General features: G+C 46.1%; 1 protein-coding gene across 3 annotated transcripts in view; it reads left to right on the top strand.

Annotated features, from left to right (window-relative positions):
- Positions 1–590: 590 nt before the first annotated feature.
- PUM3 (pumilio RNA binding family member 3) overlaps positions 591–27,693 on the top strand; it is a 151,888-nt gene continuing 124,785 nt past the window's right edge. The window contains exons 1-4 of one of the 3 annotated variants that reach the window (XM_073542610.1): positions 591–755; positions 18,994–19,088; positions 22,176–22,376; positions 23,480–23,615. In XM_073542610.1, the coding sequence (XP_073398711.1) occupies positions 19,004–19,088; positions 22,176–22,376; positions 23,480–23,615 (422 nt within the window). In that variant the 5' untranslated portion in view covers positions 591–755; positions 18,994–19,003. The other 2 variants (XM_073542609.1, XM_073542611.1) reach the window with 2 other exon arrangements.

The following is a 27,693-nucleotide window of genomic DNA, read 5'->3' as shown; positions in this document are numbered from 1 at the left end:
GATCTTTTTACTACTGATGCCGCATAGGCAGCCTCAATAGTAAAAAGTTGGTCACACAGGTCAAACACTATGATTGACGAGTGTGACCAACCTGTCAATCAGTTCTCCAAGCGATGCTCCAGATCGCTTGGAAAACGCTAGCATTCTGCAAGCTACAAACGCTTACCAATCGCTAGTTTTTCCGCAAGAAAATGGCAGGAATTTAAAATGCGATTTTCCCGCAGAATGGAATTCCGGAATTCTTGCGGTAACTTCCGCTACGTGTGCACATAGCCTGAATGTGACAGAAACCTTTTTTTGGGAACAGACATGATACACTGCCACCTGCTGGCAGCCATGGTAACTACACGTTTCTCGGCTCCACATCTCTTGTATTATAAAGAATTTAGCACAAATAGAAATAAAAATAAGTATAATTGCTTTTACATAAGAAAGGAACTAAAGTTTAATGAAAAAACGCCAATAATAAAACAAGTAACATAAGGAGACGCTAACGTCACTCGTTATCCATCGTGCATAGACTCGTCATCATGCATCGCGAGAGCATGGGAAGTAGCCAATAACCAATATGGCTGCTCGGCATTCATCTTGTTTCAACAAGCTTTATTTTTCAACGTTAACACAGTCTCTCTAGATGGCCTTTTACGTAACGGAAGTCGCGGACCTCACGCATGCGCTGTGTGGTTCAGCCACACGTGGGTACAGTTTGATACGGGAAGAGATTGTATAAGACCGGGGAGCGACGTCTATGACCGGTGAGTGATAGGAAACCCCGGCGGCGGCTCACGCACATGCTGAGCTCTGGCGGCACTGCCTTTCCGGGCCTGTACGTGCTCCCATAGACATGCTTACAGCCATGGCAGTGCTCATACAGAGGAGGGCTGTGCACGCCGCCATGCTGGGATCACTGCAGATAGTAATGAGCGATCTTCCTAGTTTACACTATGGTCAATGTGATTATTACAGGAAATCTCCGGCATTGGAAGTGTAGGCCATGGGGGCAATGCAGGGTGGGCTGTACGTCTTCACAAGATGCCCCCCCTTTTAAGTAGCCGGGTTGTCGCCTTCTCCCCCTTTTTCTCTGCAGTGCCCATTCACATGGCTGGGTCCTTGCTGCAGTTCCCTGCTCAGTACATAGCTGGGAGTGCAGCGCTGTATAGACCCCCTGCACCAGAGGCGTAGCTAGGGTTTTGGTTCAGGGGGGGTGAAACTTTTGAGTGGGCCCCCTAACCAGAGAACCTAAGCAGATGACCGCGCTGTTGCCAGAAATAATCTATATATAAAAAGACCAATATTACGTCCCCGCTGCGTGCCGGTCTGACTGCAGCGCAGCTCCTGACATCGCCGCCAAAATCAGCGTGGGAGCGAGGAGGAGAGGTGAGTATAGTTTTTTTTTTTCATTTATATCGTGAGTCCTAGTTGCATGATTATGATACCCCGTATGGGGAGGGGGGGGCCACAGCTTGATACCCCGTATAAGAGGGGCTGCATTATATTCTTTGGGGGGGCTGTATTATACCATATCAATGGGGCTACATTATAAAGAAAGAAAGAACAGAGAGAGAGAAAGAGGGGAAAGAAAGAGAATAGAGAGAGAGAAAGATTAGAAAGAAAGAGGGGAAAGAAAAAAAGAACAGAGAAAGATTAGAGAGAGAAAGAACAGAGAGAGAGAGATAAAGAAACAGAGCGAAAGATTCTATAAAGATACTGTAGCAGCCCGGCTCCCACTGTAGTGCCAACCTGAGCCTCCCAGTGCAGGACATATGATCCGCTCACATGGCCGACATCCCCGAGTCCAAGGCGATCCCGCTGTTCGCGCTGGAAGAGGAGGACATGAGGATGGATCTGAAGTGCCTCCATGGTTCCGTCACGATATCCTCCCGAAATTACCTCCTTTCCGGTGGAACGTCACATGTGAATTTTAAAGTGCTTCTCGGGGCTCCGCCGTGTACTCCTGTGTCCGCGGGAAAAGTAAGCTCCCGGCCGGGGCAGTGGGGCAGACTCTCAAAATCGGGACTGTCCCACTGGATCCGGGACGGTTGGGAGGTATGAATGTTCTCCACCATACACCTTGTACACGCATGGCTCCGAACACCTCATACACACACGGTTCCGTTTTCTATGCCTCGTACACACGGCTCCGCTCCGTACACCTCACACACATGGTTCCACTCAGTACACGCATGGCTTCACTCCGTAAATCTCGTACACATGCGGCTCTGGTCCGTACACCTTGTACACATGCAGCCATGCTCTGTACACCTTGTACACACATGGCTCCACTCAGTAAGCCTTGTACACATGTGGCTTTGCACCATACACCTCGTACACCCATGGCTCCGCTCCGTACACACACTGCTCTGCTCCGTATGCTCTGTACACACGCGGCTCCGCTCTGTACACCTCGTACACATGCGGCTCCGCTCCGTACACCCTGTAAACCCCTCCTGACCCCACACAAACTTCCCCTCATCCAGCACAATGACAACCAGCACACAGAGGCCCTTGATCATGTGACCCCTGACTCCTCCCGTCCCATGACCTCATCACTGGTCCTGTGCACACATAAGAGAACATAGCAGAGCAGGGAGATGATGGATTCTCCCTGCTTTCAGAGCGCGGGGCCCGGGGCCACCGCCGCCTCTGCCCCCCCGGTAGCTGCGCTACTGCCCTGCATTGAGTCCACCAAGCCCACCGACTTCAACACAATCGGATGGTCATTTCATATATTTATAGGGGGAGCCGATAGCAGTGACTCGGGGCTGATGCTGAGCTTCGGAGCCCTCGATCGTGCAGCAGCCCAATAGTGGCCAGTGATTGCAGTGCTCATATGGCAATGTCACTGGAGAGCTAGTGCCGACAACTGTAAGGTTAGGTTCACACTTTGCCATTTTGCTACTTTTTTTTTTTTTTTTATCTTCAGGCACAACCTGCTCTCGGCAGTGAAGAAGCTGCTTACAAAAAGCCGGTTTTGCAGCGTTTTTGCTGCATTTTTATTGTCTCTTGTGCATACTGATAGTCTTAGTGCTCCAATAATGATGCAACTTTCTTAAGTTTTTGCACCAAAAATGCAGCAAAACCTGATACCTATGTTTTTTGCACTTACTCATTGCTTTCTATGGGTGAAAAAAAACGCTGAAAGTGACATGCTGCTGTTTTCCAAATCAGCCAGAAAAATAAAACCAATGTGTGTGCATGAGATTTCTGGACTCTCATTGACTTTGCTGGTACTGTGAAACGCAGCTTTGAAAAAAAAACGGCAAAAAAAACTTAACATGATCATAGCCTAACAGTGCTGGTCCAGGAGATGAGTATATGGTAGTTGTGTTGTAAAGGGCAAACTACTTCATGTATAAAGCGGTTGTCAAGGGACTGGATAACCCCTTTAAATGCTGTACCGTTTGCGCCCAGGATCGGTGGGGGTTCAGAGGTCAAGGCGCCAACTGGTCATGTAGTGATATGCTGTCTCTTTATAAGATGGGAAACTGAATGTAATTTTTCCCTGCAGCAGCTGTGGTAGAGATGTAGTATTCTGTACAGTTATAGCAAGAATGGGGATATTAAAACTTAACACACCCCAGTCATTTTCTTGTGTACCTACACAGAAGATCTAGGGGTCTGGGGTGGATAAATTATCACACACATGATTCTTTTCTTTCATATATTGTGTTCTCATTTTGTTATATATCCCCCACACACTCACGGTGTTTACTTAATATACCAATACACACCCACTAAGAGCACTTTCCTCATAAGATCCTGAAATATCAGAGGTCTGAACCACCATAAGGATCCCAGATGAGTGAATGGATAAAATAAGTGCCTTTGCCCCTTCATGACCCAGCCTATTTTGACCTTAATGACTGTCATTTTTTGCAATTCTGACCAGTGTCCCTTTATGAGGTAATAACTCAGGAACACTTCCAACAGATCCTAGCGATTCTGAGAATGTTTTTTCGTGACATATTGGGCTTCATGTTAGTGGTAAATTTAGGTCGATAATTTTTGTGTTTATTTGTGAAAAAAATCAGAAATTTGGCAAAAATTTAGGTACCTCCCCTGATGAAGCCGCATGGGTTGCGGCGATACGCGTGGGGTATGATCCTGGGTGTAGCACCCACTTGGTTATAGCTGTATTTTCACTGCGACCTTATTATTGGTGCTCTGGAGTAATTTTTGTGTGGTACAATTGAATATTGGATTGTGGGCATTGGCCATATTGCTGTTGGCTTATTATGACCTGTGTGCCCTAACCAGTGAATATTTAGGGACACATGCATGGAATTATTTCATGCAGTGAATGTGCAATATTAGGGCCCTTGGTCTCCATGAGCAGGTTTATGGGGTGGTTGTTGTGATTTATTGCAGTGAGGTTGGACCACATGGTTGATATACAGGTTATTACAGCATAATCTATAATTGTGATATGCCATACTTCACTGTTATATATTGTGGGATGCTTCATATGTTTTTATTATGTTTTTAATTGTATTGCTGCATCAATAAAACATAGTTTTTGTACTGGTTCAGTGTGCGCTATTTGCAGTGGTTCTTTTTCTTCTCTTCTCATGTTTATTATTCCATTGTTGCTGCACCTAAACCTTCATTTATATATTTGTGATTGGTACAGTTGGTGCGCCCCGTTTTTGTTATATATAATGGGAAGGAGAACCATTTGACTTTTTGAAATGAAAATTACCTCAAATCGTTAGCGAACACCATGTCGTGTTTGGAGAGCCCCTGTGTGCGTAAACATTGGAGCACCCCCACAAATTACCACATTTTGGAAACTAGACCCCCTAAGGAACTTATCTAGATGCATAGTGAGCACTTTGAACCCCCAAGTGCTTCACAAAAGTTTATAACGCAATGCCGTGAAAATAAAAATATTTTTTTTCCTCAAAAAATTATTTTTTAGTGCGCAATTTTTTATTTTCACAAGGGTACCAGGAGAAACTGGACCCCAAAAGTTGTTGTCCAATTTGTCCTGAGTATGCTGGTACCCCATATGTGGGGGGGGGGACCACTGTTTGGGCACACGTCGGGGCTCGGAAGAGAAGTAGTGACATTTTGAAATGCTGACTTTGATGGAATGGTCTGCGGGCATCATGTTACATTTGCAGAGCCCCTGATGTACCTAAACTGTGGAACCCCCCCACAAGTGACCCCATTTTGGAAACTAGCCCCCCCCCCCCCCAAGGAACTTATCTAGATGTGTGGTGAGCACTTTGAACCCCCAAGTGCTTCACAGAAGTTTATAACGCAAAGCTGTGAAAATTAAAAATAATTTTCTTCCTCAAAAAATGATTTTTCTCTTGTCACCTTCCACGACAGCAGTATCGGAGGATGTCTCCCCGCCCTAATAGGGGACAGGAAATGCACAAGAGGTTAAATAACCCTCCCCTTCCTATTACCTCCAGTGTTTTTCCTGTCCCCTATGGGGGCATGAGAGGTCCGATGGTGCTGCCGTGGCCGGCTACCGGAGCACCCCATCTCTTACTTCGGCCGACGGTTGGGGACTTCGCTTCCTCCCTCCTGGATCTGGCCGCTCCCATCTCCGCCTGCTGGCGCGACTCGGGACCCCGTGCCCGCCTTTCCTGCGCCCCCTCCGCGGTGACTCGGAGGACGCATGGGGAAACGAAAGTTCCACTTCTACCCCCCAGGCCCAATAACAAAAAATATTACTTTTCATCGGAAGACATATGGGACTTAGTTAGCATGGTAAGGGGCACCATGGGATTAGAGGAGACGGAGGTGGATTACTCAGTCCAGGATGAAATGTTTGGGGGATTGAAACCCAAAGACCAGAAGGGATTCCCCATCCATGAGAACATCCGAAATTTAGTTATGCAAGAATGGGCCCTTCCTGAAAAAAGGCTTACTACCCCATCAGACATGAGGAACAGATTTCCTTTGGAGGGGGATTGCTCCCTATTGGAGATCCCAAAAGTAGACGTGCAGGTATCCAGAGTGACGAAAAGGACGGCTCTTCCCTTCGAAGACTCATCTCAACTCAAGGATCCTATGGATCGTAAAACAGAAAGCCTACTTAGGAAATCATGGGATGCCTGCACAACCCTGCTCAAGGCTAATATAGCCTCTACGTGTGTAGCGAGGTCCTTATTTCGCTGGCTGTGTACACTGGAGGACCATCTCACTCAAGGAACCTCCAGAGAAGAGATCCTTGATTCCCTACCGCTATTGCGAAAAGCAACAGGGTTTCTAGCCGACGCCTCTGCGGAGTCCATTCGGGTAGCAGCGAAATCAGCAGTCCTCTCCAACTCAGCCAGAAGGACACTGTGGCTGAAATCGTGGGGAGGAGACATCACGTCAAAGCTCTGTGCGATTCCCTTCCAGGGGAAGTACGTATTTGGCCCAGCCCTGGATGATATCCTGGAGAAGGCCACGGATAAAAAGTCGCTACCAGAACAGCGGAAACCTAGAAGACGTTTTTTTCTTTCCCCCCGCGAGCAGCCCTCCCAGAGAGAGTTCAAAGGGAAGGGTAAAACGGGCTGGTGGAGCTATCCGAAGGGAGGAAGAGGCAGAAATATTCTGGCCTCCCAGTCCCAGCAACAACAAAACCCCACAGAGAAGCAATGACGGTATTCCGGTCGGGGGCCGACTCTCGAGTTTCATAGAGCAATGGCAGTCCATAACATCAAACCAGTGGGTTCTTCGCACTATTTGCGACGGACTGAGATTAGAATTCGAGAGTCCTCCCCCTCAGTGCCTGAGAATAACCTCCCTGCAGAGCCACCTCCAAAGATCCTTATATAAAGACACTCCTACAAGCAAGAGCAATCTCCCCGGTTCCACAACGAGAAATAGGCAAAGGCCACTACTCTCGCCTCTTCGTAGTGGTAAAACCCTCAGGGAAACACAGGGTCATTATAAACTTAAAACCGTTGAACCAAGTGGTAAAATACAGGCGGTTCAAGATGGAGTCGGTCAGGACTGCAATCCCTCTTATAGGACAGAATTGGGTGATGGCTACAATAGACCTAAGGGACGCTTATTATCACGTCCCGATCCATCCAGACCACAGAAGATTCCTCAGGTTTGCGGTATCTCAGGGGTCCCAGGTCAGACACTACCAATTCAACGTCCTGCCGTTTGGGGTATCAGCCCCTCGGGTGTTTACCAAGGTGATGGTGGAGGCAATAATCTTCATTCGCCAACAGGGGATCTGTATCGTCCCATATCTGGACGACCTTCTAATAGTAGCTCCATCCGGGCCTCGCCTGAACCAGGATGTAGACAAATGTCTACAGATTCTGAAATCCTTGGGTTGGATCCCCAACCTAGAGAAGTCAAACCTTCATCCATCAGCGAGGAAAAAGTTCCTGGGGGTTCTCCTGGACTCAGGAGAGAGGACATCCTTTTTACCCAGGGAACGACAAGTCGACCTGGTGCAGAGGATTTCCACATTCAGGGACCAAAGGGCACCGACCCTGAGAGACTCAATGTCCATGCTGGGATCACTGACAGCATGTATCCAAGCTGTCTCCTGGACCCAAGCCCATACTCGGGCCCTGCAGTCCTACGTTCTTCCGTGTTCAAGAAGGCACCATATATTTACCAGAAAAACTCCTCTGCCCGGACACGTGAAAGCCTCCCTTCTATGGTGGCTGAACCACCAGAACCTTCAGCGGGGGGGTCGGCTGGGATCAGCTACCCCTGAAGATCATCACCACGGATGCCAGTCAGCGAGGCTGGGGCGCGACAGTGGAAAAATCACACTTCCTGGGGTTATGGGACCAAGAAGTCAGTTCCAGCTCCTCAAATACGAGAGAGCTAATAGCAGTAGAGGAGGCACTAAAGGCAGCAGTGGCCATCGTCCAAAACCATCATGTACGCGTGTACTCAGACAATATGACGACGGTGTCTTACATCCGCCACCAGGGAGGCACAAAATTCTTCAACCTAAAGCGGGTGGCTGCGAGGATTTTCTCCTGGGCAGAAAAACACCTACTGTCCATATCAGCAGTGCATCTAAGGGCAGTGGACAATGTGGAAGCGGACTTCCTCAGCAGGAGGGACGTTCATCCCGGGGAATGGAGCCTGGATCAGTCGGTATTTTCATCGCTGGTCTCAAGATGGGGATTTCCCGAGGTGGACCTGTTTGCCAGTGGTCAGAATGCGAAGGTGGAAACCTATTTCTCCCTCAGCCCCACCGACGGAGCATGGAAAGTAGATGCCTTCTCCCACCTGTGGCACTTCAACCTAGCCTACGCTTTCCCTCCAATCCCCATGATAGCAAGGACACTACAGAAGGTACGGGAAGAACGAGTCACTACAATCTTGATAGCTCCCTTGTGGCCGGGGAGGAGCTAGTACGGAGCCCTGAAAGATATGGCCCAGGATGGTCCAATACTCCTGCCCCAGAGGGACGATCTCCTTCGCCAGGGCCCTATACTGCACCCAGTTCCGCACAAATTGAACCTGGCGGCCTGGCTGCTGAAGCCGGAATTCTAAAAGCTAAGGGCTTTTCCGACAAGGTAATCCAAACCCTACAAAGAAGTAGAAAACCAGTGACTAACGCCATTTACAGGAAAGTTTGGAAGAAATTCTCGTCCTGGTGCTCCTCAAATCTTCCGGATCCCTTCTGTCCCAAGATTGCACAGATCTTAGAGTTCCTCCAGGATGGCCTAGATGTGGGCCTCACACCCAGTACCTTAAAGGTACAAGTGTCAGCCCTTAGCTCATTCTTCGATCAGGACTTGGCGAGCCATCGATGGATTAAACGGTTCATGACCTCGGCGTCTAGGATCCGTCCCAGACTCTGTAGCCAGGTTCCCCCCTGGGACCTGAAGCTGGTTGTCAAAAGCTTGACAACCAAACCGTTCGAACCTCTGGCTTCCACGACGTTGAAAAACTTGACACTAAAAACAGTGTTCCTGGTGGCAATCACTACTGCAAGACGCATAGGAGAGCTACAGGCCCTTTCGATACAAGAGCCATACTTAACCATCATCAGATTTTTATGGAATAAATTCATGGACTTCAGTGCGCTGCTTGACAAATTCACGAACCCAGGTTATGAGAAAAGATTAACTGTTTTATTTCCCAACGTGTTTCAAAGTGTATACCACTTCTTCCTCAGGGGATGACATATATGGTATATATGGTATATGTCATCCCCTGAAGAAGTGGTATACACTTTGAAACGCGTTGGGAAATAAAACAGTTAATCTTTTCTCATAACCTGGGTTCGTGAATTTGTCAAGCAGCGCACTGAAGTCCATGAATTTATTCCATAAAAATCTGAAGTTCTAGAGGTCACGGAGCTGACCTTTGGACGTGCAGCAAGCTGACTACGGATCTTATATGCCTGAACCCCTCCTGGAAAGGGTGAGTGAATTTTCATTTATTCGTTTAGCAATAACTCGGGTAAGACCCTATTGCGCTTTCTGTTCCTATAGTTTATTTGCAAAATAAAGGATGGAATCTCCAGCGCTGGACTTCAGTTAAAAATACATCATTTATTGTAAATTCTTAAAATCGAACAGAAAAAATGTGGATAAGGACATACAGGCAGATGTATATATATATATTTACATTCTACTTAGTCCTATTCAATTCTGGTTATTCTGATAATTTTTGTGATTGTTATTATATTCTTATGATATCTTTTTATTAGGTTTTTTTTTTTTTTTTTTTTTTTTTTTTTTCCCTGTTTTTCCGACTAGTTTTTGTTTCAGCTCCACATTAGGCTGAGTGTTTGCAAGAGTTAACTGGTAGGGATACTCCCTATTTTCATTAATTCTTTTGTCCAACACCTGTGATTTACTAGTTTTTGTACTATTTGTAGTCGTCAGTATTGGTCTAGTGTGAACCATGAGTAAGACCCTCTAGGTCGAAACGCGTTGGTTGGAGACCACCAGAGACCCCATCTGCCTGTATGTCCTTATCCACATTTTTTCTGTTCGATTTTAAGAATTTACAATAAATGATGTATTTTTAACTGAAGTCCAGCGCTGGAGATTCCATCCTTTATTTTGCTTCAGTCAACACCCCTGATCAAGGTGACTCCGTGCGCAGGAGGATTATGGATCGCAACCGAGACTGGTGAGCTGACCTCCCTTCATTTTCCCTATCCTTCTATAATTATAGTTTATTTGCATACTTAACCATCATGGAAGATAGCATCATCCTAAGATTAGACCCCTCCTTTATGCTGAAGGTAGCCTCGAACTTTCATAGGAGCCAGGACATCGTATTACCCTCCTTCTGTCCAAAAACCTCCAATACGAAAGAAGTGTTCCATACTCTCGATGTACGCAGAGTAGTCCTACCTACAGCAGACGGAAAGTTGGAGAATTGATCAGAACCTATTCGTTCAGATTTCAGGCCGAAATAGAGGCAAAAAGACGGCAAAAAATACAATCGCCAATTGGATCAAGCAAGCGATCTGCCTCGCCTACTCCTCGCAGAACGTTTCCCCTCCTACATCATTAAAAGCACACTCTACCCATTCCGCAGCAACTTCGTGGGCAGGAAGAGGGGACGCATCTACAGAGCAGATATGCAGAGCCGCCACCTGGTCGTCTGTCCACACTTTCACCAGGCACTATAGACTAAATTTCAACGGATTTAACTTTTGGCAGACGTGTTCTGCAGGCTCTTGTCCCTCCCTAAGAAATTAGTTGTTGGTATTTCTCCGATACTGCTGTCGTGGAAGGTGACTAGAGAAAATAGAATTAGTCTTACCGGTAATTCGGTTTCTAGGAACCTTCCACGACAACACTAATTTCCCTCCCTACCTGATGATTCCTGCACCTTGGTGGTAACTATACATGCTAGGGTGTACAGAAAAAACACTGGAGGTAATAGGAAGGGTTATTTAACCTCTTGTGCATTTCCTGTCCCCTATTAGGGCGGGGAGACATCCTCCGATACTGCTGTCGTGGAAGGTTCCTAGAAACCGAATTACCGGTAAGACTAATTCTATTTTTAGCTCGCAAATTTTTATTTTCACAAGGGTAACAGGAGAAATTGGACCCCAAAAGTTGTTGTCTAGTTTGTCCTGAGTTCGCTGATACCCCATATGTGGGAGGGAACCATTGTGTGGGCGCACATAAGGGCTCAGAATGGAAGTAGTGACGTTTTGAAATGCAGATTTTGATGGAAAGGTCTGCGGTCGTCGTTACGTTTGCAGAGCCCCTGATGTGCCTAAACAGTAGAAACCCCCCACAAGTGACCCCATTTTGGAAACTAGACCTACCAAGGAACTTATCTAGATGTCTGGTGAGCACTTTGAACTCCCAAGTGCTTCACTGAAGTTTATAACGCAGAGACGTGAAAATAAAATCATTTTTTTCCACAAAAATAATTTTTTAGCCCCCAATTTTTTATTTTCCCAAGGGCAACAGGAGAAAATAGACCACCAAAGTTGTTGTACAATTTTTCCTGAGTACGCTGATACCCCATATGTTGGGGTAAACCACTGTTTGGGCACACGTCAGGGCTTGGAAGGGAGGGAGCACCGTTTGACTTTTTGAACGCAAAATTGGCTGGAATCAATGGTTGCACCATGTCGCATTTGGAGACCCCCTGATGTGCCTAAACAGTGGAAACCCCTCAATTCTAACTCCAACCCTAACCCCAACACACCCCTAATTCCAACCCTAGCCCTAATTCCAACCCTAGCCCTAATGGAAAAATAAAAATTTCTTTATTTTATTAGTTGTTCCTGCCTATGGAGGTGATAAACGGGGGGTTTATTTACTTTTCATTCTATTTTGATCACTGTGAGAGTTTATCACAGTGATCAAAATGAACCTGCAGCCGGCAGGCGCCCAGGACAGCGGACACCGGGAGCCGGAGAGAGACATCGGAGGTACCAGGTGGGGGGAGCCTAGAGAAGGGGGAGGGGAGCTGATGATTGACTGCGGCGGCAGTCGGTATCGGGGGCCGATCGGCCCCGTGAGTCGTGGGGGGGAGGGGGGTCGGATCACTGTCTCCAGCCATGTCCGATGCTACTGCAGCATCGGCCATGGCTGGATTGTAATATTTCATCAATTTTCATTGATGAAATATTACTATCGCTCTGATTGGCTGTTTCACTTTTAACAGCCAATCAGAGTGATCGTAGCCACGTGGAGGCGAAGCCACGCCCCCTGTGGTGAAGAACAAAGCCCCCTTTATCTGCGGGTCGGGTGATCTTTTAGTGACCCCGGTCACCCGACCCGCAGGGGGCTTTAAAGTCATGACGCCACATAGGCGTCACTGGTCAGATTGGCACCAGTTTTCATGACGCCTATGTGGCGTCATTGGTCGGGAAGGGGTTAAGAACGGGTATGGTAAAATAAGGTAGCGTAGAGCACCTAAATAGCCTATCTGAGAATATAACGGTATTCAAGTATTGTGTCCTATAGATATTTTGGACTGTGTCTTATTTTGTATTTCAAACAGCAACTTAGACTTTGTATATACTATACACCCCACTATAATTGGTTCAGGGACTATTTTAAAATACCTATTAAAGGTTAAGTTTTAACATCCCCATTCTTGCTATACCTGTTATTATACACTGCTCAAAAAAATAAAGGGGACACTTAAACAACAGAATATAACTCCAAGTAAATCAAACTTCTATGAAATCAAACTGCCGACTTGGGAAACAACACTGATTGGCAATCAATTTCACATGCTGTTGTGCAAATGGAATAGACAACAGATGGAAATTATTGGCAATTATCAAGAAACCCTCAATCAAGGAGTGGTTCTGCAGGTGAGGACCACAGACCACATCTCAGTACCAATGCTTTCCGGCTGATGTTTTGGTCACTATGTTGGTTGTGCTTTCACACTCGTGGTAGCATGAGATGGACTCTACAACCCACACAAGTGGCTCAGGTAGTGCAGCTCATCCAGGATGGCACATCAATGCGAGTTGTGGCAAGAAGATTTGCGGTGTCTGTCAAGACAGGAGACAGGGCAGTACAGGAGACGTGGAGGGGGCCGTAGGAGGGCAGCAACCCAGCAGCAGGACCGCTACCTCCGTCTTTGTGCAAAGAGGAACAGGAGGAGCACTGCCAGAGTCCTGCAAAATGACCTCCAGCAGGCCACAAATGTGCATGTGACTGCACCGACTCCATGAGGATGGTCTGAGTGCCCGACGTCCACAGATGGGGGTTGTGCGCACAGCCCAACACCATGCAGGATGCTTGGCATTTGCTGTTCACAGATGAAAGCAGGTTCACATTGAGCACATGTGACAGACATGACAGAGTCTGGAGACCCCGTGGAGAGCGATCTGCTGCCTGTAACATCCTTCAGCATGACCGGTTTGGCAGTGGGTCAGTAATGGTGTGGGGTGGCATTTCTTTGGAGGGCCACACAGTGTTTGAATTACTTGGAGTTATATTCTGTTGTTTAAGTGTTCCCTTTTATTTTTTTGAGCAGTGTACTTATGGGCTTTATATAATCCCCTGTGGTGAATACTAGTATACGGGTATGTTTACACTTAGCAGATTTTCTGCAGAATTTTCAGCATCCTATCTGCGGCAAAGTGTGTGCTTTTTATGCTGGTTTTGCTGCAGATGTCACTCTTTGTATTGTAGAGGGTGAGATTCGCAATGAATTGTGCACAATTTTAAAATCTGCACCACGTGTCATTTTCCACTCAGGAATTTTCAGCAACACATGGAGAAGATTTGTCATCTTATACCCAGCAGGCACTGTATGCTTTTTCTCTAGTCACCTTCCACGACAGCTACATCGGAGGATGTCTTTCCCACCCTAATAGGGGACAGGAACAGGTTAAATACCCCTCCCCTTCCTGCACCTACCAGTGTTTTCCTGTCCCCTATGGGGCATGAACAGGTCTACGATGGTGCTGCCGTGGCCAGCGATCGGGAGCACCCTATGCCCAGTATCAGCTGGGATACCTGTCAGATGCCGGGCAGCTGAGGTCGGGGGCCTTGCTCTCCTCCTCCGGTGGCTGCTCCCGTCTCCGCCTGCATGGTGGGACTCGGGACTCTCCCGCCTCCTTCGGGGGTAAAGCGAGGCGGTAATGTGCGCGTCGGGGTCCTCCAGATAGCTCCCTGGCTTCCTCCTCCTCCATGCTGCTAGTTCCCGGGGGCTCACGCTGGCCGGGGGTGGCGTTCCTCCACTTCGGGCGTTACTGGGCTTTCCACTGGGGCGCGCATCACTTCCGGTCTGTCCCTATGCGTTCCACGGTGGAGCGCACGCTGGGGGACGCGTTTCTCCTGGGACCGGCGGTCATATTCTGGGGCGTCCTCATGTGGTTCCCCCCATTGGACCAAATCTTTCAAGGTCCGGGTGACGAGATCACCAGGTAAGACACCTGTCTGACACTGACTGTAGACGGCATGGACGGTGACAAGTCCTCTCTCTGCGTCGGCAGAGCCCAGCGTACCCCCCCCTACTGTAAGTAGCAGGCGTCGGCCCTGGCTATCCAGCATTATTTACTAAAATGGCGTAGCATACCTCTCTCTCTCTAATATGGGAAAAGTCTCTGACCCTATGAGAACCAGCCACAAGTGTAAAATGTGTGCTCCTGACTCCCTCGACATACGGGGAAAGCTCTGCCCGTCCTGTACAGAGAGGTCCTTCGCGCTGAGCAGCCCTCTCTCCTGGATAGCATCAAATCCCTCATAATACAGGAGGTTCACTCCTCCATGGCTCCCTTCTCCCAGACCGCCTCCTTCTAGGAGGAGGAAGAAAGCTCTGATAGCATCAGACTCAGACGAAATTCAGTCCTCGGATTCAGAGGACGCTCGGGAGATTGAGGGTTTCTCTTCCACGTCCACCCCTAAAACCAGGGAACAAGAAATATCACTTGGTTCCGAGAATGTGGGTGAGCTAATCAGTATGGTTAAGAGCACCATAGGGGTGGAGGAGGAAGAAGTTAAATACACGGTACAGGACGAGATGTTGGGCTGAAGCCCAAAGAAGGTGTCCTGTACACGAGAATGTACAGAATCTGATCCTCCATAAAAGGAGGCCTCCATATATAAAAAAAGCCTATCTCTTTGAGGGCTCCTCCCAGCTCAAAGATCCAATGGATTGAGGAAAAATATATATATATTTGAGAGCTTATCAAGGAAGTCCTGGGACAACTCTACAAATCTGCTAGAAGCTAATATGGCTTTCACATGCCCTGTCTCTGTGATTACGCACAGACTCAGGGCACCTTAGGGGGAAAGATACCCGACACCCTACCCCTACTGCAGAAAGCAACAAGGTTCCTAGCCGATGCTTCCGCTGGCGGTCGCTAAACAACTTGAAAGGCCGGGACCAGGAAGACCAGCCTGTAATTCACAGTTCTCGGGTAATTCTTTAATACACCGGCTCTTCTAGGCTGAGTGTGACTGCTCTCACCAAGTCCGGGTAGCCGCAAAAGCGGCAGTCCTTTCTAACTCCTCTAGAGGAATGCCCTGGTTAAAATCCTAAGGGAGGCGACATCTCCAAATGGTGCGCCATCCCCTTCCAGGGCCACTATGGGTTCAAGCCTGTCCTGGATAACATCCTGGACACAGCTTCGGACAAAAGGATCTCTTCCGAAACATAGAAATCCTAGGAGACTGATTTTTCGTCCCTCCTGTGACCAAACCTCTGTCAACAGCTAATCTAAGCTGAATTTGCATGCCCTCATCAGATCACAGCCGCTAAGCATCTTGAGGCTGGGCCAGTACCGGCATAAGAGACTGTCGGGGAATCCCTGGTCCTGTTGACATACTCAAGAAGAGCATGGGGGGGCAAGGGCAGGAACATCCTTGTCCCTTACATCAACAGACCCCAGATAAGCAATGACGCCCGGTTGGGGGTCGTCTCTCGCTCTTTTTCACCCGCTGGCAGTCCATCTTCACAAATCAGTGGGTCCGTCGTACCATATGAGATGGACTAAAAATTGGGTTCGAGAGTCCTTCCCCGTAATGCTTAGGGGTAACCTCCCTACAAGCCTCCACACCTTCAGGGCTCCTTACCAAAGATCTGCTCCGGTAGAACGCGCAGGTGCCAAAGCGGGGAAGGACACGGCCATTACGCACGTCCCTTCCTGGTGAGGAAGCCATCAGAGAAGAACTGAATCATAAACCTGAAGCCATTAAACGAATCGGTCTGGTACAGGCAGTTCAAAATGGAGTCTATCAGGGGCAGTCCCGCTCATCGGACAGAGCTGGGTAATGGCAACAGTAGAGCTGAAGGGTGCATATTACCATGTGCCAATCCATCCGACCACGTATCTCTCCAAGATCATGGCGGAAGCAGTGATTTCATCCGGCGCCAGGGGATAGGCGTTATCCCATATCTGGACGACTTCCTCTTCTATATACCATCTATCTCATGTCAGAAGATGGACGTAGGAAAGACCCCGGGGATAATAAGATCCCTGGGTTGGATACCGAATCTGGTCTATCCCTCCACGAGAAGGAAGCTTCTTGGAGTTCTCTCGGACTCAAGGGGAAAGACATCCTTCCTACCTATGGTTTGTCAGGTCGACCTTGTCCACCAAGAACCTGGTTCAGGACTAGCGGGCACTGACCATCAGAGTCAATGTATGCTCTAGGATATTGGACCACATGCACCCAGGCTGTTTCTTGGGCTCAGGCCCACACCCAAATTCTACAAACCACATGCTTTTACATTCCAGGATCCGCCTAGCCTACGCGGCTACAAATTCCATTGTCCTGAAGGATTCCCCCTCCCTGGTCAGGATAAACCGGCCCTGAGGTGGTGGTTGAACTACCGAAATCTTCAGAAAAAGTCAGCCGGATTCAGCTTCCCCTGAAAACACTCCGCTCAGATGCCAGCCAACGTCGCTGGGGCGCAGTAGTAGAGAGATCCTATTTTCAGGGGCGATGGCTGCCGAGCATTAGCACCAGTTCCTCAAATCTGAGAGAACGGAAGGCAGTAGGGAAAGCGCTAAAAGACGTCATCATCGCTAATGCAAAATCGCCACGTCTGCATCTATTCGGACAACATGACCACAGTGGCCTATCTCCAGCCAAGGGGGTACGAGGTACGCCGGCCTGAAGGCAATAGCAGCAAGGATCTTCTCCTGGTCAGTGCGTCTGAAAGGATCAGACAACACCCAGGCAGATTTCCTCAGTCGAGAAGACGTTCATCCGGAGGAGTGGCGCCTGGACCAGACGGTATTCGTGTCCCTGGCCTCAAGATGGGGCGGAGGTGGACCTAGTCGCCAACAGGCAAAATGCGAAGACAGGGGTATTCGTCTCCCTCAACCACATAGACGGAGTGCAAGGAATAGGTGCCCTTCACCCAATGGTGGGATTCCAACCTCGCATATACCTGCCCACCCATACCGATGCGGGCAAAAAACATCTCAGGAAATCCAGACGGACAGAGTTCCCACAATACTAATCGGCCCGCTGTGGCCCGGAAGAAGTGGTACAGTGCCCTACCTGCCATGGCCCAGGAAGGTCCTGGCTTCTGCCCCAAAAAGGGCGACCTCCTTCACCAAGGTCCTCTGCTACACCCGGATGTAGGCAAAGGGAACCTGGCAGCATGGTTATTGGGGCCGAATTCCTAAGAGCCAGATGGCTCTCGGATAGGGTAATCCAAACCCTTCAGGAAAGCCAAAAGCCAATAACCAAGGCCATCTATGCCAAGGTCTGGGAAAGGTTTACGCCCTGGTGTTCTCCAGGCACCCCTGATCCCTTCCATCTCAGTGCAGCACAGACCCTAGACGTTTACAAAATGTCTGGAACAGAGCCTTATCCCCAGCACACTAAAGGTATAAATATCAGCTCTTAGCACCTTTTTTGATCTTGACCTGGCCAGCCACCGCTGGATCCTACGGTTTATGGCTTCGGCAGCCTGGATTCGTCCTATACTCCGCAGTCAGGGGCCTCCTTTGGATCTCAACACCGTGCTCAAACCTAAGATCCATTTGATCCTCTAGATCCCTTGACCATGGAAACCTAACCCTTTAACCGTCCTCTTAGTCGCAATTACTGCGGCTAGACGTATAGGAGAATTGCAGGCCCTGTCAATTCAAGAAGCTTACCTTGCAATCATTACAGATATTATCTTGAGATTAGATCACGCCTTTTTACTCAAAGTTTTCTAGGGATTAGGACATTGTACTGTCCTCATTCGGCCCAAGCTCTTCCAACCCTAAGGAAGAGACCTTCCACACTCTCGAGATTTGCAGAGTCGTCCTGTCTACCGACAATAGAGTGAAGCTTAGCGGATTCACCAGAATTTATTCATCCAGTTCTCAGGACGAAATAAGGCAAGAAGGCGTCAAAGAACACGATCGTGAATTGGATCACACAATCCATCTGCCTGTCTTACGCATCACAGAAGCTGGCTCCACCCGCCTCACTGAGGGCACATTCTACCCATGCGATAGCAACATCATGAGCAAAAAAGGGGAATGCCTCGTCAGAGCAGATATGCAGCACCGCCCCTGGTCGCCCATCCACATGTTCACCAGGTGTTACAGGTTAAATTCCAATGGGGATTTAACATTTGGCAGACGAGTGCTGCAGGCCATGATTCCCCCCCCCCCCCCCCCCCTAGAGAAATTAGCTGTTGGTATTACTCCAATGTAGCTGTCGTGGAAGGTGACTAGAGAAAATAGAATTAGACTTACCGGTAATTCGGTTTCTAGGAACCTTCCACGACAGCACTAACTTCCCTCCCTATCTGATATTCTTATTGGATGATTCCTGCACTTTGGTGGTAACTATTCATACTAGTGTCCAGGAAAACACTGGTATTTGCAGGAAGGGGAGGGGTATTTAACCTCTTCCTGTTCCTGTCGCCTATTAGAGCGGGGAAGACCTCCTCTGATGTAGCTGTCGTGGAAGGTTCCTAGAAACCGAATTACCAGTAAGTCTAATTCTATTTTTTGGTTACAAATATGGGTTGAAAATCAACATCAAATGCGCCGTTTGTAACATGCCCTAACTCATGACTCGTTTCCCATCCTAGAGTTATTGCATCTGTCAATGAAGGGCGAATATTATTGTGTCATCTACTTTTTGTTGTCTCTTATAGAACTTCCAGTATGGAAGGGAAAAGTAAAAGTCAGGTAAAAACAAAACTGAAGCCTCAGCAGAAATCTCCCAAGAGTGATGCCTTCAAGAAAAAAGGTAACTGTACTCATGGCCAATACCTTATTGAAATAATTTAGGCCCTATCACACTTCTATTAGTTTTCTTTTAACCCCTTACTGACATATGACGTACTTTAGGTGTCATACGCCGCCACTTCTGACCTTGTTGCAGGCTTGCTAGCCAAACCCACGTGTTTGCTGGCAGATGATCACTGTGATACTAATCAGCCATCATATGCCTCTAACAGCAGCGGTTGTCAGGGGGGTGCTTCATTCTAATCACCCATCTGCGCTCCAGTGATGCGATTACGGGGCACCAATGGGTTGCTATGACTGTTGGAGGTCTGCTGAAGACTCCTGTGCCTGTCATGACGGTACTTCTGTGAAAGCCAGCCCATGGCTGGTGTTTATAGAAGACCGTGATTTTTTGCTATATACAGCAAAACTTTGGTATTGCTGTATATAGCAGAAGTGATCTTATGACCGCAGGTTCAAGTCCCCCTAAGCGAACTGACAAATACAGTGAAAAGTGGTGAAAAAACCCCATAAAAGTTCAAATCACACCCAATAAAAATTAAGAAATAAAAAATACACACACTTGATTTCGATGTGTTCATAAAAATCCGATCTATCGAAATATAAAACATATGAATCTGATTGGTAAACAGCGTTACGAGAAAAGAAATCAAAACTCAAAAATTGTTTTGTTTAGCTGCTGCTGCAACATAAAGACTTGTAATCAAAACATCGTATCTACCACAAAATGATATGACAAGAAAATGTTTTTAATTATAAGTGATTAAAATATTTGTACGCCAAAATGGAAACAACAAAAATGTAAGCTAAAGCATGTGAAAAACAAGACCTCACACAACTCTAGTGACAGAGAAAGAATAAAGTGACGGATCTCAGGAAATAACGACACAAATCAAATTATTTTTTCCCACAAACTACTGAATTTTGTTTGACTGCTAAAATAAAATAATAAAAAAAGGCTTAGAAATTTGGCATCACTGTATTTGTACTGACCTGAAGATTCCCACTGTCATGTCAGTGAGGTGAAGCCAAACTATAAAGTGTGATTACAGAAATCTAAGGGTTCAGTCAAACAGGACTCGCCTTTGCTGATTTTCAGAAATCGGCTATGAGAAGCCGTAGTACTACTTGATATTTCCAGCAGATCTTTTCCATATTTTCTGCAGTTTTCCTCAGCTGGTAGATCGAGTTTTGTAAAATTGTTTCCACACACTTGTTCTTTATTAGTCAATGGCGTTTCAGGGCAGAAAATCCACATCATCTCTGACCCATGTGCCCATTCTTTATATTCGAATTCAAAACCACAGCTTTTCCGCAGTTAAAAATCCGCAGCATGTGCACAGCAGATTGTAAATCACACAGATTTACATGCTACTGTACACTGTCTGCAGAACTGCTGCGGATCCGCAGGAAAAACCGCAGCGTGTGCACATAGCCTTAGGCTAAGTGCACACACTGCGGATTGGTCTGGATTTTTATCTGCAGAACCGCAGGTAAAATACCTGCGGTTTTCCCCTGCGGTTTGCCACCTGGACAATGGAATAGGTGGTAAACCGCAGCAGAATCCGCAGAAATAATTGACATGTCAATTGTTTCTGCGGATTCAAAACCGCAGCTTTTCCGCAGTTAAAAATCTGCAGCGTGTGCACAGCAGAATGCTAATCCCATAGGATAACATGTTACTGTACACTGTCTGCAGAACTGCTGCAGTTCTGCTGCGGTCAAAACCACAGTGGAACCGCAGCAAAAACCGCAGCATGTGCACATAGCCTTAGGGTATAAATCATGTTTTACTGCACCACTGTTGTGGATGAGATTTTACCAATTCTGATCCATGTGTGGTGTAGAAAATCTGCAAAATAATTTGAGCAGCTCTGTTCATCTTCACCCCAAATATTGCCCCTTGAAACGCAAAGGGGGGGGGATTGTGTGTTAAATCTGCAGCGTATCTTCCACAAAAAACAAACAATATTGTGCAGTTATTCCACCTGTAAACTACAAAGCCATGTACGGTTTGGATGTTCTCTCAGATGTCTCCATTTACTTTTTGCCTTAGGCCTCTTTCACACTTCCGTTTTTTACAATCAGTCACAATCCGCCAGGTTTTGAAAAAAAACGGATCCTCAAATTTTTTTTGAGGATCCGTTTTTTTCCCATTGACTTGCATTAATGGCGGATTGTGACGGATTGCCGTCCGTTGCATCCGTTTTTTGTGAGGATCCGCCAAAAGTTGCTGTCCGTCACCATCCTCAAAAATTTCAAAACGGAGCTTGTAACGTTTTTTTCTCTGGCGGATCCTGCAAACACTGATTTAACCCGAATTTCTTTCTGGGTGCCGGACAAAAAAAAAAAAAATTCTCTCCCTCTCTCCCTCTCTCCCTCTCTCCCTCTCTCCCTCTCTCCCTCTCTCCCTCTCTCCCTTCCCGGCCAGCGATTCCTTTAAATTTCTTCATTTTCAGGATCCGTCTGAAAACGGATCCTGTGCCATCCGTTCACATCAGTTGAGAACGGATCCGCTTGTCCGCCTTTTTGGCGGATTATAACTGATGCAAAAAACTGAAGTGTGAAAGAGGCCTTAGTGGTTGATCTCCAGTTCCTACCCAGAAAAGGTGGCAAATGGTGCAGTACGGCTTCTAGCCTAAACACTCTTAAGACAATAAAACAGTCCGGGTTTTATAGATCAATTCCAATAGGAGTTTTTGCACCGGATTCCTAAATGGGTCTCCTCTTAGGCCTCATGAATGAAGGGTGTTCTCTGTAGATCTACTATTCCCTCCTTTGCCTGATCTGTGATGAGACATAGTGGAAACTGTTCTCGTAGACTCACCAATGGTATCCTGTTTGCAGGAATTTATCTACCATAACACTGGTTTTCTTACTAGCTTATATTTTCTAGGTATAAAGGGATAACGACCCTCCGATATCTCCATGAACTCGTATAGCCATTTTAATATAACTCTCCCACCCAGCCTAGGTGCATGCCTTGACCTATTTATGACCTACACAATTGTCATTGTCATAAATAGCATTATTATGATTATTATTTACACTTTTTTTTGTGATTTAACTGTTTGCTTTCTCTAATTAGTACTTGGCTCCCAAAAACATGGAAAAAACACAGAACAGAGCCCGAGGGGGAACCGTAAACCCATGAAGTTTGAAAAGGGAAAGAAGAAGCCTGACCATGCAGGAGGGAAAGCTGGTGTGAAACAGTTTGCAACGAAAAACAGAAAACAGGCTGATGGCTTCACAAAGAAGAGAAAGCGACAAGGAATGGAGGAACAAAATGGTACGTTCTTTAAAACTAGCTTGTTATTTTAGAGAAAATGTAAGCCCTCTATCTCCCAAAAAATCCATGGCATTGCAGACGAGAAGAGGATTTGTCATGGACTGCACCCTTTGAGTATCTGCAGCAAATTTTGCTTGTGACACACTGAAAAAGCTACAACATGTGTGCTTGGCCTAAAGGATCCCATACACATAAGAAATCTGAATCCACAGGCCATCTAATGTGTATGGGCCCCACATCAGGTGATGTACTTGCTTTTGTGCCTACTGATGGACATAATTCATAAAAGCATATGTTGGACATTGGCCATAGTCACGATGAAGGCTGTTGCCTCCATCTATCATAAGTATAGTAGAACAAGGCACTCCTGAATGAAGGTGCGCAAGTAGGGGCCCAATCCAGAATCGAATATATGAAGCTCTCAGGTATATTGTGATACTAATTTTAATTGCAATCCACAGTAAAATATGATGTCTCATTCTATTGTAGACCTTCAGACAAACAGATTGCCCATAGAGCTAGTTAGTTGACTTGTATAGGGTGTCATACCTGCAGTGGGGTTCCACTATCACCTCGCGCTGCACTTCATACAAGTTCTCAGCATCTTTTTGTGTCACATACTCTATGAGCAATCTGTTTGTCTGAAGAAGGTCTATAATAGACTAAAATGTCATATTTTACTGTGGATTACAATTAAAATGATTTATCACATTATACTTGAGTGCCAAGATCTTCATATATCCATCTATCATAAGGCCACGTTATTAAAAAATAAATACCAAGCTGTATGCTTCTCCCTCAGTATAGGATGGCACAACCAACTGCTTGCGTAGCAGTACTGGAATTATGCCTGCCCCGCTGAGGTCAACAGCCCACGCTCTTGCCCTCTGATGCCTATGAATAAGTGAGGACAATAGAAGTGTCAGTAGCCTGAAAGGATGTTTCTGCACAGGTTTAGTTTGAGATGACTGGAGATGTTTAGTCTAAAATGTGGTCAGCTTACTACGTGATTCTGCAGACACGCTGGACAGCAGTTTCAGTATTGACTGGTGGTTTGGTGGTCCAGACTGCATGTTTCAAGATATTGCTTTCTCTTGTCACAGGTTCAGAAGCTAAAAAACCCAAGTGGGGTGACTTCAAAAAGAAGAAAAAGGAGTTAAAACAGACCAGACAGGTTAACGAAAAAAGTAATTACGACATCATGTCAAAGTCCAAGCACATTTGGGAAAATATCAGAAGGTAATACTACTTCGCTATCCTATAGTAATAAGTTCTAAGTTATAACATACCTTTATTAGGATGTACACAGTAGAAAAGAGTCAAAGACAACAATGACTTAAAACCCTTCGACATAAGACGTAATCGCACTCCTTCAAGAGGATGCTCCTGCAAGTGGGCGTACTGGTACCAGTGTCTGTACTGTGCAGGGCTGTTTAACAATCTAAATGCTTCAGTCAATAGCAGTCACTGCATTTAGAGAATTGCGTGATGTCAAGGGGCTCCCGCTCTCGCCCATCGCCTAATTGTGACATCCATTTTCATGTCTTACACCCTTGTAACAATGAATAATCTGGAGCTAAAACAACATTCAAGTGGTGAAAATTCCAATGTGTTCAAAAAGTAGTTTCTGATGGGTTAGCGACGTACTCTGGAGAAATTGTTCAACTAATTTGAGGGTTTGTTTTCTCTCTTTATCCTTTTGAAAATGAAAAATTTGGTAACTGCATACTCACGATACGGCAGTCTGTAGTCAAATAGTGACTGCAGACTTTTGTCCCAAGTATGAACTTCCCTTTTAGCAATTTACCTCTCTATTCCTAGAGTATTAAAATTGGTGTTTTTGACCCTTCCACTTATTATAGCACCAGGGAAGTTTTAACACTTAGTGACCTGACGAAAGTGTATATCATAAGTCTTTAAAGAAGTTCTTCTTCTCATACCTCTCGCTTTGCCACTATTAAATCCTATACTCACCTTTCGTGCCGGCTCTGTTCCCGCGGTGTCGGCACTCGCTCTCCCTGGGGCCCTCGTGCGGTGTTGTGACTCTCAGTCAGCGCTGGCGTCACTGTCCCTGCCGTCAGACAAAATGAACATGAAGAGGAGTCTGAGATCAGCTGCAGCCCATACTTCCTCCTCATGTTCAGTTTGTCCAAAGGTGAAGACAGTGACGCCAGTGCTGACTGGGTGTCGGGGTCACTTGTCACAACACCGCACGAGAGCCCCGGGGAGACATCCTGCCAACATCGTGGGAATGGCTTCAGCACAGGAGGTGAGTATAAGCTTTATTATTTTATTAGGGCCAAACTTTTTGATCAGTAAGGGTTTGTCCTAGTTGTAGTAGGGCTCAGTAGGCTCAGGAGATTGTGTTACATAACAGATGGCTGCTGTTAACTATGTAGCTGCAGTTATTCACTGACTGTGACATTTAATTGATGCGATTGCGAAGAGCCCATGGGTTCCAATGGTAGCTGCTGAAGTTCCTTGTGGCAGCCATCTTAGTCCTCAGGTACGTCTAGCTACAAGGTTGGGTTTCACAGGCGGACCACAGTTTTCGCTGTATAATCCAATTGGAGTAGTACCGTATGTAGAAAATTTTAAAACATAACTTTTAATATTTAGTTTTAAAATAGAATATTTAGACAAAGCGTCACTAATTAAAATTTCTCTCCCAGTACCTAGAATATGAACAGTACTATCTTGCTATATCGTCAGTCAGTATGTGTGACTAGTGTTAATAATAGGTTATATAGTATAGTCGTATTTTCATCTCAATTGTGAGCATCAAAAATCAATAAAATATATCACACTAAGGACCACAAATGACCCAGAAATCCATATAGTTAAATGTCTTCTAGGAATCTAAATGGCAGACTGATAATGCAACTGGATGCAGAGAAAAATAATAAAACAGAAGGAAACAAGTACAGTACATTACTCACCGAAAGAAAATTTAGGGATAAACAAGCAAAGGTTATTAATCAATAAAAGATGTAAAAGACAATATGTTCATGCCAAGAAGATGACAAGACCGTAATGTGTCCACCTGCACTCTTTCTGGAGGAGTAATTTGTCCACATTTCCCCCACGAGATGGGATCCGCACAACCTCGATCACCTGAAACTGTATGTTGAACGGATTTGCCGATTGTGCCTCTAGTATGTGTCTGGACAAGGTAGAGTCTTCCTTCCTTCTAATATAGCTAACATGATCCAGAGTACGGCTTCAGAATTTCCTTTTGGTCTTCCCTGTATAGTTCAAGGGACATTCACATAGAGCCATATAGACCACTCCTCTGGTCTTGCAGCTGCCAAATTTACAATTGTGGCATTAGTGAAGGACTTAATTTTCTTGACATAGCCACATGCCTTGCAACCGTCACATTTACCTAAAGTTTTAGAATCGAGCCAGTTACCTACGGGTTTATGTTCAACAAAATGGCTGTGGACATGACAGTCCTTTAGCCCCCCGCCTCCCCTTTCTGCAAATTACTATAGTTCTATCTGGTGACAAATTGTGGAGATCACGATCGGCCTTCAGAATTCCCCACAAGTCCCCAAGAATAGAGCGAACCTTGTTGTTGCAGTTGTGAAACATACAAATGACCTGAATCATATTGTTGCTCTCCTTATTAGTCTTAGGAACCAGTAGGGATTCACGATTCTGTAATAGAGAATGTCTATGAGCCTCATCAATACTCTTTTGGGACATCCCTTATAAAGAAAATGTCCCTGAAGATCTTTAGACTTGGCTGTATAGTCACCAATATTCAAGCAGTTTCTTCTCAATCTCAAGTATTGCTCTTTTGAGATCCCTCTAAGTGTCTCAGGATGATGGCTGTCCCACGATAATTTTCACCTTCCGGCATCCCACGCGGCCTTCCCGCCTCTCTCCACGCTCCCGGCCCCAGTAATCATTTGCGCGAATGACCGTGAGATGTTGCGCTCCCGCGACGTCATCGCGAACGACCGCGAGACATCGCGCTCCCACGGGACCGCGACGTCATCGCGGTCATTCTTGCAAAGGATTACTGGGACCGGAAGATGCCAGGAGCGTGGACAGAGGCGGGAAGGCTGCGCGTGACTTCAGAAGGTGAGAATAACACCATTTTTTATTTTAATTCTATTGTTTACAGGGATATGGTACCCACAGCCCGGAGGACAGTCTCTTCTCCTCCGGTCCGTGGGTACCATCCGCAAGTGTTCTGCTTACTTTTCGCATGGTGGGCTCAGCCACATGCGGAAAGTAAGCAGAACAATGCATTCCTATGTGGGCGGAATTGCTGCAATTCCGCAAAATTAACGAGCATGCGGCGCATTTTAGTGCAGTGCGATTCCGCCGTGGGAAAATCCGCAGCATTAGCACAGCATTGCGGAATCCCATAGGATTGCATGGGATGCTGTATTTTTGCGTTTTCATGGCAAAAATCGCGCGTTTAAAATCGCCGCGAAAACGCAAAAAAAAAGCTATGTGTGAACCCAGCCTAAGAAGATGTTTGTGGCCGTGGGTTTATGATACAAGGTTGACTAACTGACCAAGAAAATTGTTGATGAAAGGCTCAATTTCCTTGATATCACTTTCTTTTTCGCTAGTAAAATAAAGACCATTATGGTTCTGAATGAGATGCTCCACCAGTTCCCTGAACTGCTTTTCGGTACCAGACCATTCAGGATGAACATGACAATATACCTTTCCCACAAGAGGATGGATGAGATTTGTTGTTCTATGTAATCAGAGAAGACAATCCTGTCTTCCCACCACCCAAGATATAAATTGGTGAAACGTCTTAGTCCTCATTTGAAGTCTAGCGGTGGGGTTCATAGGAGGACCACAATTTTACTATATACTTTTACTACAGTATATAGTGTAAGTGATCAAACCTTTTCAAGTTCAAGTCCACTAACATAAAAAATTAAATAAATAAAAATTAATAAGGAAAGATTTTGTTTCTGTGTGTATACATATATATTAAGTCGACCCCTTTTTCCTCCATTCAAAGATATAGAAAAGTAATGAAAAAGGAAACATTTTGCGTTGTAGAGTCCAAAAAAGTCAGATCTTTTGAAACAAAAAAGTATTTAAACTGTACTTTAAATGTCGAAGTGAAAAAAATCTAATTACTATAATTGCTGTTCTTTTGTCTCCACACATCTATAAAAATTACAATAAAAAGCAATCATAACGTCCTATATACTCCTACATGGTGTCAATAAAGCTCAGCGTGCAAGAAAGCAAGCCCTCACACCACTCCATCAGCAGAAAAACGGTTACTGGTCTCGGAAAATGACACACACTAGTTTTTTTTAAGGTTCTTATTTAA

This window comes from Dendrobates tinctorius, unplaced genomic scaffold (genome assembly GCF_039654945.1).
Source record: "Dendrobates tinctorius isolate UK_male_01 unplaced genomic scaffold, ASM3965494v1 ptg000128l, whole genome shotgun sequence".
NCBI lineage: Eukaryota > Metazoa > Chordata > Amphibia > Anura > Dendrobatidae > Dendrobates > Dendrobates tinctorius.
The sequence above is the reverse complement of the archived record's forward strand: the minus strand, read 5'-3'. Positions and strand labels throughout refer to the sequence as shown.